The sequence below is a fragment of the Diabrotica undecimpunctata genome, chromosome 5 (genome assembly GCF_040954645.1).
Source record: "Diabrotica undecimpunctata isolate CICGRU chromosome 5, icDiaUnde3, whole genome shotgun sequence".
Taxonomy (NCBI): domain Eukaryota; kingdom Metazoa; phylum Arthropoda; class Insecta; order Coleoptera; family Chrysomelidae; genus Diabrotica; species Diabrotica undecimpunctata.
This window is the reverse complement of record NC_092807.1, coordinates 32,721,560-32,735,194: the sequence shown is the minus strand read 5'-3', so window position 1 is coordinate 32,735,194 and position 13,635 is coordinate 32,721,560. Positions and strand designations below refer to the sequence as shown.

Sequence of the window (13,635 nt, the reverse complement as noted above, 5' to 3'; positions counted from 1 at the left end):
ATAAGAAGCAAAATTCGTTTTAAAGGTGAAGCGCAGCTTTCATATGCAATGTGTGAATTTTGCCGATAATGGAGTAAATTTTTATGTAGGTGGTAAATAAACATTGCGCGATTTTTGCCGTTTTTTATGATTCTCATAAGATCAATAAAATGTATCACTTTCGTTGACTGGTCACTACGGAATCTCCATTTTTAGAGCCTAGTCTTCAAAACCTGTAGTATGAAATTCCAAAGAACATCAATAGAAACAGACATACTAACATATATAGAACAAAAAAGACTAAAGTAGTATGGACATGTAAGAAGAACTAGCGACAGCAGATGGATAAAGAGAATAACCGAATGGAGCCCCATAGGAAGGAGGAAAAGAGGACGACCCCGAAAATCCTGGAGGAACGAAGTAGACGACGCCATGAGTAAGAGAGGACTAAACGATGGATAATGGAACAACAGAGAGAGATGGAAACGGTTGAGCGAGGGAAGGCAGTGAATACTGTAGAATCCCTAAATATATATGAAATTCCGGTTTTAAATTTTGGCAGCAAATGTGAAGCATTTGAAACATGCCTAAAAAACGCTGAATTTAAACTTATTACAAACACAATTATTATAAACGATCTAAAACATTTAAAACTATTTGTTTTTACAAAGCACGTGGTGTTCGTGTGTATTAAGGTATAAAAAATGCTTATTAAAAGCTTAAAATTTTTATTTTAAAGAAGATCTTTTCGGAATTGAATCATTCCATCATCAGTTTAATAAAAAGTTGTTAAAAACATTGTATGGCCACAGAAAAACATTGGAAGGACATCAGTATTAAAAAACAATCCTCATGGTATTTACAACGGTAAATGCAATAGACTGTTAACTTTGTTAATTAATAAAAACTGAAAATGGGGGCATCTTACATGACCCCCTGGAGCTGGTGAGGTTTTATCGACTTACATTACCTCTGATCTGTGCTGGAGTCTAGGGCTAACTAGAGCTAAAGAAAAAAGCAAATCCGTCGTGACAAGGAACTTACAGTCCAAAACGGTCATTTGCTGGCGTATTTTATTATTTAGGCGAAAAAATGAAGCACTTAGCCTACCAATTTACCACAGTAGGATTAATCGCTGTGAAACGTTTTGCATTCGATTTGGGAAAGTGTCAGGAAAGTTTTTTAAACAAAATTTATGGTGGTAAAATGAAAATGCATAAGGAAAATGCATTTTCAAAGTACATAGAAAATGAAAAATTTGCAACTAAAAATATATCGTACTTGAAATCCCTCGAGTAATGACCTTCAACTGATTTTGAATGAAAATAAAGTAAAACTCCAAAAGACGAGGTCCGTCTCCGGATCTCGTCTCTGTACTCCGACTGAGTCCTGTGCAACAGGTAGCTCAAGGATCATCATCCTCATTATTCAGTGACCTCTAACACCAACAAGTAATAACAGATTATCGACTGATTTAAAATGAAATTAACATACACTAGGACACGAGTTCCATCCTGGGCACCAGGTATCTTGAGGACCCTCGTGGTTATCATATTAGTGTTCAGCGACCTCGAAAACCCCCCAAGTAACCAAATTAATCTCATTCATGTCGATATTTTCTGAGTTGCAAATTTTTGTTTTTCTATGTACTTTGGAATTATGAACAAAATTTTCCTTATGAACAAAATTCAATTTTCATTTTACCACCATAAATTTTATTTACAAACTTTCCTGACACTTATCCGAATCGAATGCAAAAAGTTTGTATAGCGATTCATCTTACTGTGGAAAATTGGTAGATTTAGTGCTTTCTAGTGCTTAATTTCCTCGCCTAATCGACATTTTAGTAACTGATTGCTATGATTAGAGTTTAGTTATAAGTAGACTTCGGCAAATATGCAAATAAAAATGTAGAAAATATGCGCATAAATATGCACGTGTTTACCCGAAAATATGCAAATATTTTACAAAATATGCATACAAATAAATAAAAAAATCGTAAAATAGTAACAATTTTATTTAAAAAAAAAAAGTGTACATAACTAAATATTTCCTACTATTCATTAAGATTTACATTTATTTTAAGTAACTACATCATTTTTAAGTATGAATAAACTTATTTAGAATTATGGTAACAATAAATGACCAAGTGGTGTTCAAAATTTTCTAACAAAAACTTGTGGCTTCTGTCTGAGTACATATATTTATATATGGAAAAACTTCGTTCAACATCAACTGATGTAACGGGAGCATTTTTCAAACGAACCAAAACATTTGGTTCTAAATTAATTGTTTCCGAAATATTTCCAGCTAGAACACTGACTACTTCAGAAAGAATATGGTAACCTTTACTTTTTTCCATAGTAGCTTCAAATTTTTTTAAAATATCTTTTCCAATATTACCTCTAACGTTCATGTTAGACGGTCATAACAACATGACGCAAATTCTTTTATTAATGCTGTACTTTCGAACAATGACAGTTTTGGTGATTCTAGCTGAGTAATTGTTTTTTGAACAAAACTAAAATTTGATTTTATAAATGAAAGTTCTTGTTGAAGCAAGTTACTCTGAAAAGTTTGTTTAGAATCCAAAAGAGATTGGGAACTTTCATCTGTTAACGTATCAATTATGTTCTTTATTTTAACAAAATGATCTGCATAAAAATTAGCTGCTTCTAACCATGTTCCCCATCGCGTTAAAATAGGTTGTGGTGGAAGAGGAATGTTAGGTAGCATTTCTTTATAAAGTTGAATTCTTATAGGAGATTTAAGAAATACTTTTTTGACACTGGATATCATGGTGTTTACAAGAGGAAACTTTTTTCGTATTTCCTCTGCAACTCTGTTTAATCCATGCGCTACACAAGTAACATGTATTAAATCTGGGAAAAATATTTTTAAATTTTGTCCTGCTTTCACCATATAAGGAGCAGCATCCGATAAAATAAGCAGTAATTTATTAGAAGGAATAGTTGTCGGAAGAAAAAAAGTTGCTAATGTTTCTTGTATAAAACGCGAAATTGTTAAAGCATTTGTTTTCTCAAGTTGCTGGCATGAAATAAGATGAGATTTTGGTAAGGTATCTTCTTTAAGAACACCAATCAATAAATGAGCAATATACTTTCCTGAGGAATCAGTAGTTTCGTCTACAGATATGTAAAAATAATTATCTGCAATTTCTTCCTTACGACACAAGTCTTCATTAAAAGTTTCTTGCTCATCTAATTTTTTTGAAGTAGATTGGAAACATTTAGCCATTGAAGTTTGATGTTTTCCTCCTATTTTTCCTTTTTTTGCAATGTGTGAAGCAGTTCTCACATGTTGGTCTATCTGAAATTTCTTCTCACATGCTATCTATAAATAAAAATAAAAACCTTTATTTTAACCCAACCTTTAAAATATAAAAATATACAAGGTGTTTTTGGTTAATCAAATAACTGGTTTGGAAAAAAAAACACTCGCTAAGTGTTTTAAATGCAGTATTAATCCACAAATTAGTTTTTGTTACTAACCATTAGTACATCATATAACTTATTTTAAAATTCAACAAAAGTTTTTTTTTTGTTAATTCAATTACAATAAAAATAATTGTGTTTTAGAATAGCTGAATAGAAAATATTAGATACTTACAATTTTGCCACAGACTGAACAGTAGATTTTTCCCATATCCATAGACAGCTCTTTATAAGGTTTAATCCAAGTTGAAGCACTGGTTGTTTTAGGCATTATAAAATCACAATCTTCCTTTTTGTTACGCACAAAGAGTGTTTACGCTTTGAATATCAAAACAAAAATGATTTACAAATCTGAGCATCAAATTAGAAATGTTTAGGTACCTAATTCAATAAACTGGGAGATTTTGGAAAATCCCTAAATTAGGAACAAAACTATTAGCCGTTTACCTGCTGTTAAGATACAATAAATTGTAGATAGATTTGGGGATTAGATCATAAAATGCAAATAAGCGAACCCTTAGCGATTATCCAATAACTGAATGCCTCAGTGACCGAGACTTTCTAAGAATGTTGAGGGCTACTTAAATTGATCTTCTTTGAAATTGTAAATGTTTTGTACCTGTAGAGATTACGTACTTAGATCATTTCTTGATTAAAATGACTACAAAATTTTATACAAGAATTGAAATAAATTGGTATGTTTAAAAATTTTCAAATACAGTATAAAAATCTGAACTTTTATGCACTTTATGCAAACTTTTATACAAATATGCCAAAATATGAAATATTTGCATAAAATATGCACAATATGCAAAATATGCAATATGCATATTTGCCGAAGTCTAGTTATAAGTAATATCGAGGATGGCTCACTAACTATATCTGAAATTGAAAATTCTGAAATAACTAGTTCTTGCATAACTATTATGTCGATTTTTCATACTCATTATAAATTATTTCTCTATTTATTCTAGAAATTGGAATCGAGAATTAGAACTGGTAAAACAAAATAAAAAAGAAAAACCTAGTCTATTTAAAGCCGTTGTAAGAACCTTTTGGTTAGAATATCTCCTTATAGGAATTATAGCTGCAGTATCTGATATAGGTATACGATCGTTTCAACCATCTATGTTAGGTGGAGTTTTGGACTATTACACTCCTGGATCTACAAAAACAAAACTGGAAGCATATTTTTATGGAGCTGGTATGGTACTTATGTCATTGACTTCTTCTATTTTAATGAATCAGTACATGACTAATGCAGCTCATGCGGGAATGAAAGTCCGATCTTCAGTATGTGCTTTAATGTACCGAAAAGTAAGTTTATGCTAAAAAATAATATATCAACTAAATAACCCTATGTACAATAACAGAGGTTGGTCTTTTATTTCATAAATTTGTTAAGAAATGATACATAAGAAGCATCTTCTTTATCTTGCCTTAGATGTCTGGTACTTGGTGGTAAGAAGTTTGGTACTACCACTTCATTAAACTCGAGATTTAAATTTGTAGGATTTTTCGTAGTTACGTAGCTCAGATCATAAAGAAGATGCAACTGTAATAATTAAATATCCCATGTACCCATTTTCTTTTTTCGTATTTGGTCTCTTGGTTTTTCTGGTATTCCCGATAGTGAACCCTTTATAAAACTAATACTATAAAACTAATAACTAAATAATAAATATTTTCGTAGACTCTGTCAACCCGAAATCTCACGTATGACTCCATCGGTGGCCAGCTTGGAACTTAGGAATGTCTAGCGCTCCATTCTGAATCCTTTATTTTGTGTACCAAGATGGGCTTATGTCACCTAAATATACCGATTTTGGTTTTTGAAAGACACCAATTACCCTTTATTTGGCATTACTATACGTAGTACTTTTGTATCAAGGCATTATCGAATCTTCTCGTAGCAACAGTAATCCCCTGAAGCTGCTTTATTGTACTAAAGGTTCGGCTCTAGGACAAAGGTTGACGTTATTAAGACCTATTTGTAGAAGAGATCAAGTCCGCGATCGGGGATGCCTCTATGTTATTTCTTTTTATATTTGATTTTAAGACACAGAAAGAGTAACTCATTTCGCATTTATGAGTCACCTTTTGGGCTATCTCTTTTTTTCTACGTATTCATGAGAACTTCTCAACCCAGTCTATCCTACTAGAAGTACTAAAAAACTCCTACTCAGTTTAGAGTGCAGTGTGTACAGTCAGAATGTTTATTTTGGATTTCAGTCTGCTTTATTTTTTACCATGAAATTCTTATTTTCTGGTTCTATGGTCATATTTTATCTAATTTACACTTTAGTCTAACGTAGATTTTTTGGACCTAGCTATTTTCTGGAACTGGCGTCTGGCTTATGTCTTATGCCATAAATATTTAATAATATCTTCGTTTCTCGCATTCGTCGGAGATATATTTTATATTTTAATTGTTTTCTAACTGTAATGTATATTTTCTAAGATCCATTTGCTCAACTCGGACATATTTTGACAGATTCATAGCTGGAAACCTACAACACAAAAGTTCACAGTATTAACAGCTTAAATAATCTTTTATTGCAGACTTCTTTCATTGAATAAAGAAGAATTATTACAAATAGCGCAAGTGTATACTAAACCCATAACATTTTGGGTGGTATATATTTAAAAAATATATTTCAGTTGTTATAATTTAACATAACTATTTATTATAATGGTGCAAATAAATAAATATTGATTCCGGTAATTCGTAAAGTTCTATTTTTTACTATTTAGTTTGTTTACTATTAATATTGGCTATGAGTACGTGTGCTTGGTTGTATAGTAATTTACAGCCACTTCTAGTCTGTCAAAAAGTAACTAACTTCGCAAAAAAATACTTACTATATTCACTAGACAGTTCGGACTGGGAATAACGAACCGACTATAATACCTGCATTTTCTTTTATAGTTTCATTGCTTTCTTAGTCGAGTAGCGTTTTTTTTTATTTTTGAGTCCGTCTGATCCAAAATCTCCATTATCACTAAAGCTGAAGCTTATTGTGTTTACTGTCCATTGTTGTTTTCTACACCCAGTGTTTTGTTTGACATGTCCTAAATATACCAGGGTCTTCTGTTGGTTGCTAATATAGTTTTGTCTGTAGCGATCTAGCGCTTCGCATTTGCATACATTAATGTACGTTTCACAGTTCCTGGTTCCTTACCGCTAAATTTGGAGTTAAGGCCTGTATTGTAAATGCCAATTTGATTTAGGAATTATCTTACTGATGCATACCACTCAAAATTTCTGTTACTATTTTCAGTTGTTCTTTTTAAACATGGTCTACCAATAAAACTTTTTTTTAGTTTCTGTCGTTTGTTTTGAGATTTCCTCCTAATATCGCCTATGTCTTTCTTGGATTCGGTCCTCCACAGCCCTTTGAACTGTAGCCTTTGGTGCTCCCACGATCTTAGATGATCCTTTTGGTTAGTTCGATTCTCTTTTTTACGGAACTGATTAAAGGAAAATAAAATAATCAGCACAATAACGTACCTGAATTAAGACACGAAATAAAAATCAGTTTTCAGGAAGTAGAGATAGTCATAAATTCACTTAAAAATAGAAAGTCACCAGAACCAGACGCAATAACTAACTAGCTTCTAAAAAACGGAGTAGAAGGTATAACCGTTGAGATGACAAAACTTATACAAAAACTAATATTGCACTGCAAGATACCAGACGCTTGGAGAAACGGCATATTGATACCAATGTTCAAGAAAGAAGATAACGAAAATCCCAACAATTATAAAGGTTTAAATCTACTGAACACCGTACTTAAGCTTACCACAAAAGTCCTAACCAACAAAATCAATAAACTAACAACTTTATCAGATGAACAACAAGGATTCAGATCCAGTGGATCCTGCGTAGACGCCTTATTTGTACTAAGACAAATCACAGAAAAGGTCATAGAGTACAATAAACCAGCATATCTATGTTTTATAGACCTGACAAAGGCTTTCGATCGCATCCAAGTCAAAGACGTGCTTGATATGTGCACCAAAGACCCCTGCCGTATAAAAGAAACATACCAATCAAATAGAAACATACTTCTATTTGAAGGCAAAGATAAATGGAAAACTAACTCAGTGTATGTCAGTACAAAAACGGAGAGGGTGTCTCGTTAAGCCCACTTCTCTTTAATATAATAATGAACGAAATAATACAAGCAGTACGTAAAGGTAATGGTTACGGAATGGGGAACAAATAAATCCAAATATATGTTATGCAGACAACGCCGCGTTAATCGCCGAGACAGAAGACGAGCTCCAAATATTAACACACATCTTTAATACAACAGCCAAGAAATATAATATTATAATATGAGCAGAAAAAACCAAATGTATGACAACATCTAAATACCCACTATGAAAATAATAAAGCAGGAAGTAAGGTTTGGATATCTGGGAATCTATATAACTAGTTACGGAGATGTTGAAGAAGAAGTACGACAACAAAGCTTAAAGGCAAGTAAAGCGGCGGGATCTCTTAATGACACAATCTGAAAGAACATACACCTAAGACAAGACAAAAAACAAGAATCTATAAAGCAGCAATTAGAGCTATATTAACATACACGGCGGAGACAAGACCTGGCACATCTAAAACGAGACGACTACTAGAAACAACAGAGATGAAAATACTCCGACGAATATCAGGGAAAAGTCTGTTGGATAGGGAGAGAAGCAAAAACATAAGAAGAGCATGCAATATAGAAGACATAAATCGATGGGTGACAAAACGGAAACAGGATTGGAACGAACATATTAGTAGAATGGTAGAGGATAGGAGAGTACGAATAGCACGAGATAAGTCACCAAATGGACGAAAAAGAAGATAAAACAGGCTTTAAAGCCTACGTAAAAGAAGGAAGAAAAAGAAGAAGAAGATCTTTTAGCAAGTTAATCTGCTTTTTCGTTGTCTTCGACGCCCTGCCACCCAGATAAGCTTAACTTTATATCGGTCTCCCTGTGCATTCATTCCTCGATGCAGTCCCACACCAGTCTGGAGGTCATTTCCTAATATATCAGTGCCTTACATGCCGCTTGACTATCTGACAATATATGGATCTGCTCTCATTATTTCCCCTTGCACACTCTCTTCAGTTCTGGAACCGTCTGTACACCAGATCTTGTTCTGTTGATAGTTGTATTACTTGCTTCTCCATACATCTCTGTTGTCTAGAATAGATAACCTATATGAATTCCTAAAATTGTATATTTTGTTATATCATTCAATTCCACATTGCAGATGTCCTTGGTCACATTCCTGGTGATATTGATATGCTCCGTATGTCCCTTCAATACGAAGTTTCAGTGATTGTATTATTCTGTAATCTCCTAAAATTGTCTGTTCTTGTATTATCAAATATAGTAGAGCCTCCATAGCTGTGTTGGAGTTGTGCACATAAATCTAGTTATCTCTAGACACGCAAGTCTTTGTACTTTGCTTAGTTTGGTTTTTGCAGCTGTTTAAAGTGTATTAGTTTACCATATCGTCACTGCATAGGTAATTGAGGGTTTTATTACCATATTGTACACCCAGTGTAGTATGTCTTTCCATTTCTTCCCATAGATGCGTTTGACACTTACACGAGTTGTTACTGCGATGTTTGTTTATTTTTTTTTTATTTATTGATTCAAGGTAAGTTTCGAGCCAGTATAACCCCGAGATACTGTTCCTCTCTCTTTAGCTGAATTTTTGTCACGGCATCTTAAAAAAAAACCTAATCCTTCTAATTACCATCTGCATAAGAAGGCAACAATAGTCGATTTGTGAGATATTTAGCCCTTTCCCATAAGTGTATTATCTCACTAGCTCCACAGTCTCTTTTAAAAGATCCCTGATTACTTTGTTGTACTTTCCTTGCAAGATAAGGACCGAATCGTCTACATATCTAATTTTTTATGGCCATTTGCCCTCTTCATTGCCAGATTCCACAGCAAGTCGGATAGAATCACCCTGTGGGCATCCCCTGGCTCGAGTCTAAGAATGGTAGATTCCTTTACGTCTCAGGGCATTGGTTATAGATTATCAAAATAGTTATTGTAGTTATTAAGAGAAGATGTTGTAACATCCATTTTTTTTTTAACAAAAGGAAATACTTTTTTGCTTAGGCAACTCGACTCAGTAGAACTGCTCTGGGAGACACTCCAGCCGGAAAAGTTGTAAATCTCCTCTCCAACGATGTCGCAAGATTTGACTTTGCATCAATGATGATCCATCAGCTGTGGATTGGACCAGTTTCCACAATACCCGTTATCTACTTTTTATACCAAAGAGCGCAACTGCCAGGAATAGCTGGAATATTAGTCATACTTATAATGTCTCCTTTACAAGGTAAGATATATAAATATTTGACTTGTACAATATAAAGTTTGACTTAAATTAAGGTACGAGAATATGTGTTTTAATTTACACTTGGAGTAGAAATATAGAGAACTGAATGCGTGTTACTTTTTTGAATGAATACTTACTGTGAAATTCGAGAAGCGTGAGGTGTGTGTTACTTTCTTGGTCAATAAGAGCATACTAATAATTGAGAGAAGAAAGAAGTACGTTTTGCTTTATTGTCTACAGATTACTTACTGCGAATTAAAGACATAGTAGGATCGTGAGTGTTACTTGTTAGATCACTGTTAAATATTACGTACCCAACAAGTAGCTCATGGCTTCTATTTTGCATTGTTGCATTATAAGTTTTATATTTCGTATATATTTATTTCAATATTTACTTATTCTTTGATATTTTTCAGCAACATCTGCTAAACTAGCAACAAAATTCAGGAAGATGACAGCTATGAGGACGGATGAAAGAATCAGACTAATGGACGAAATCATTCTTGGTATCCAAGTTATCAAAATGTATGCTTGGGAAGTTCCATTCCAAAAAGTAATTGGATTGGCGAGAAAGGCAGAAATTAAAATAATTAAAAAAAATTCATACATCAGAGCTCTTTTTATGACTTTGGGAATGGTTACGACGAAATTGGCTTTATTTGCTACTCTTGTTACTATTACATTAACTGGTGGAGAAATTACGGCAGCGAAGGTAAAGAAAAGTATTATATATTTTTAATTTTTGTTTTTATCTGTAACTAACGTATGTTTCTAAAGTATACTGTTTTTTGTTTCTTGATTTCATGCTTTGCGTATGTATCGGACTTCTTTCTATTTCGAAGAAGGTTCTAATAAGAAACGCAAGCTGCTATTAGTAACATACGTTTTAGTTCTGGACTGTTACAGTTAAAATATTTCATATACAAATATTCAGGTATGAATAGACAGTAACGAATCTGCCTCACTCTTGGGCTGTCTATATCACTATCGATAGATCATAAATAATCGGAATGTACTAGCTGAGTCTGACGAACAAAAACAGAACAATTAGCTTAATTGTTCGGAACTGGATACAGGACACCTTTCTTAATTTTGTCTTAACACCAAATCAGCGCGCTGAAGATGAATAGTTGGTTGGTAAATGATTCCGACCGGTTATAGGAGGCTCTTTTATATCGCCTTCTTAATACAGCTCAGCGCGCTTAAGAGGACTCGGACGTAAGAAAAAGATGGATAGTCTAGTTACAAAATGTAAAGTCAAGTTCAAAATCGCAAGACGGCCTACTGTAGATCAACACAGTAAATTGCTTCGTCTCTGGATCTAACGGCTTTTTGTATCAAGCAATTTTAGGGCAATTACGTAGTTCAACCAGCTATAAGCATTTGTTGCTGCAACTGGTGCCAGAGAGTTTCTCTTACTATGCCTTATCTAGAGTTAAAAAGTATGAGTTATAAAGAATAATAGAAAAAGTGGGAGATCCTTGCTTTAGACTTTTTCAGACCTTTTCAAGAAATGAGATCCGAAGTTAAATTGGACTGGTAAAGTAGTTTGTAAATACCGGAGTGGCAACGCGATAAAGGTTTCGGAGAAGGTGTCAGTGTTATGTTTGCTCAGAGTTTATGTCGGAGTGCTTTTCATTCTAAGTGGGGGCGGGGTAATAAATTCAATAAAAATACCAAGTTTGGATATATCATATAAACGACGTTTCCCCTTAATATTTTTTAGTCATCCATTAATAAAAACACGTGGATGGTAACTATGACTATATCCTTACTTAGGGCAGATATTATTATATAATGAGATTGGAAAAATACAGAGCCAATTTCCCCCTCTCCTCTATATTATGGATAGCTTCCCTTAAGAAGTGTTTTCCAGAGCATCCACACAAATATGAATAAGGTTGTTAAATATGTATCGAGGAGTGGTCAGCTTCTGTACGACAAGGCTCTTTGCAGACACTTTAAGTCCCAATGTTTGAGTCCCCAGTCTACCTAAAAGCGTGTGTCCTTCTAAGAATGGATACAACCGATTGTTACTTTCGTAATTTGTGAAAATTGCACAGCCATAGATATTATCGATAACCACGCTACAGAGATAAAAGACATCTTTTTTTTTTCGGGAAGACATTGAAGAAAATCATGGACTAAAGAGTGTTCGAAGAGAGTTCGTATGTAAAAAATTTTTACCTGTAGTAAGAAATTGTGTTTGTTGGAGAGTGGCTGGAAAAAATTTTTGAGACTGGTCAGCTAGCTATGTAAAAATCCTCGGTTTTCCTGATACTTGGTACAATTAGAACTATTTACCAGGGAGCATGAGTAAAGTTCTTTGTCCGCAGTTAAAATTATATTGTGATTGTTTAAAGTCATCTGGTATTGAGATATCCGCTTTGATAGTATGTCGAGCAGCATTTTAAGCGAAGCAGAACCACATTATTTGATGTTGGGATCTAACTAAGCAACATATCTCCGTTAATAGTGATGCCATTCAAAAGTGCCTTGGCGAACGAAGTTTGATTGGGGTATTACTTACTTGGCTATTATGCGGACAATATTTGTAAATAAAAATTTGGACTGTATGAGGCTTGCCTCGATATCTGCAATATTAAGGATAGCGTGTTTGTACCGATTGTATTTGAGGTGTTTCTGTTAAAAATATCGTCCGCTTCACCGTCCAATCAAAATCCCGGCTTTAGAAATATTAGCGCTAGCCGCCACGACAAATTCCATGCCAACTCCCACGCCAACTTCTACGCCAACTTCAACCCAAAACACGTCAACATCGACGGCATAAATGAACCATCTGCTGTTCCCAGTAGCATTATTGATTATTGATCAGTGTAGTAGTGTCTGAGGGCTTAGGAGACTGAGACCTCGAAAGCCCTGAAAAAGACATCATCAGAGAAAATATCGAAAATTTGAATATATATATATATATATATATATATATATATATATATATATATATTCAAATTTTAAATTGAAAATATTGAAATGTATATTGATATTTTCTGCCTGTTGCTGGAAAAATAATTAAAAAAAATTGAGATGGGTCGAGAGAAACCTGTCAGTTTTGATTATTTGGTAAAAATATTTGTGGGAATGTGTCAATCCTATAGTTGTATATATTGCACTGGGGTACCTGAGCTGAGGTAGATGGGACGTGCGGGGTAGCTGGAGCTTGAGAGTTAGATGGGTCTGTGAGATAGATGGCCTATTTTGTATGGCTGTAGACTGGGTGGATTTTAAAAATAAAGCTTTGGAGATTGGAGTAACATTCTGATGAGTGTTGATCTATTTGGCGTTGGACAAAGATGTTTCTGTCTCTGGTGATTTCGTTAAGTTTTTGTTCCAGTGTTTAAATATTGGCATATTGGTATGTATAGAATTTTGTCATGTGTTTCCTGGAAAAAGCGCCTTAATGGTTTCAAAGTTAGATTTCAGAGTTATAGGAAATAAGGAAATTGCTGGTGTTTCACAGTGCTGAGGAAGGGTGTCACTTTTGGCAGGTGTGATTGTGTGGATAAAAGTATAGGTGAGACCAACACTTTTAAATCTTTTATGGATTACTTTCTTATCATTATCCTTGTGATAGTGGCATATAATATTACGAATTATCTCATCGGAATCTTATCAGAAAACTCACTGGTAACGAGGGAAATCTGTCTGGTAAAATTATATTGACTACTGGTTTACGAGTTTTCTGGGTACCTGGACTCTATTAAGCACTGAATGTTTAACGATTTTTGTCTTATGTATGCTCTAACAGTGTTGTAAACACAACAACTTTAACTACAATTCCATGACGGTCTACAATGTACTAAATATTTTTGTCTGAATATTATT

The 13,635-nt window shown here is 33.9% G+C and overlaps 1 protein-coding gene across 3 annotated transcripts in view; it reads left to right on the top strand.

Annotated features, from left to right (window-relative positions):
- Positions 1-13,635, top strand: part of LOC140441259 (ATP-binding cassette sub-family C member 4-like) — a 77,613-nt gene that overhangs the window by 40,474 nt on the left and 23,504 nt on the right. For all 3 annotated transcript variants that reach the window (XM_072531867.1, XM_072531866.1, XM_072531868.1), the window contains exons 4-6: positions 4,409-4,751; positions 9,570-9,792; positions 10,209-10,504. In XM_072531867.1, coding sequence (XP_072387968.1) covers positions 4,409-4,751; positions 9,570-9,792; positions 10,209-10,504 — 862 coding nt within the window. The remainder of the gene's footprint in view (positions 1-4,408; positions 4,752-9,569; positions 9,793-10,208; positions 10,505-13,635) is intronic.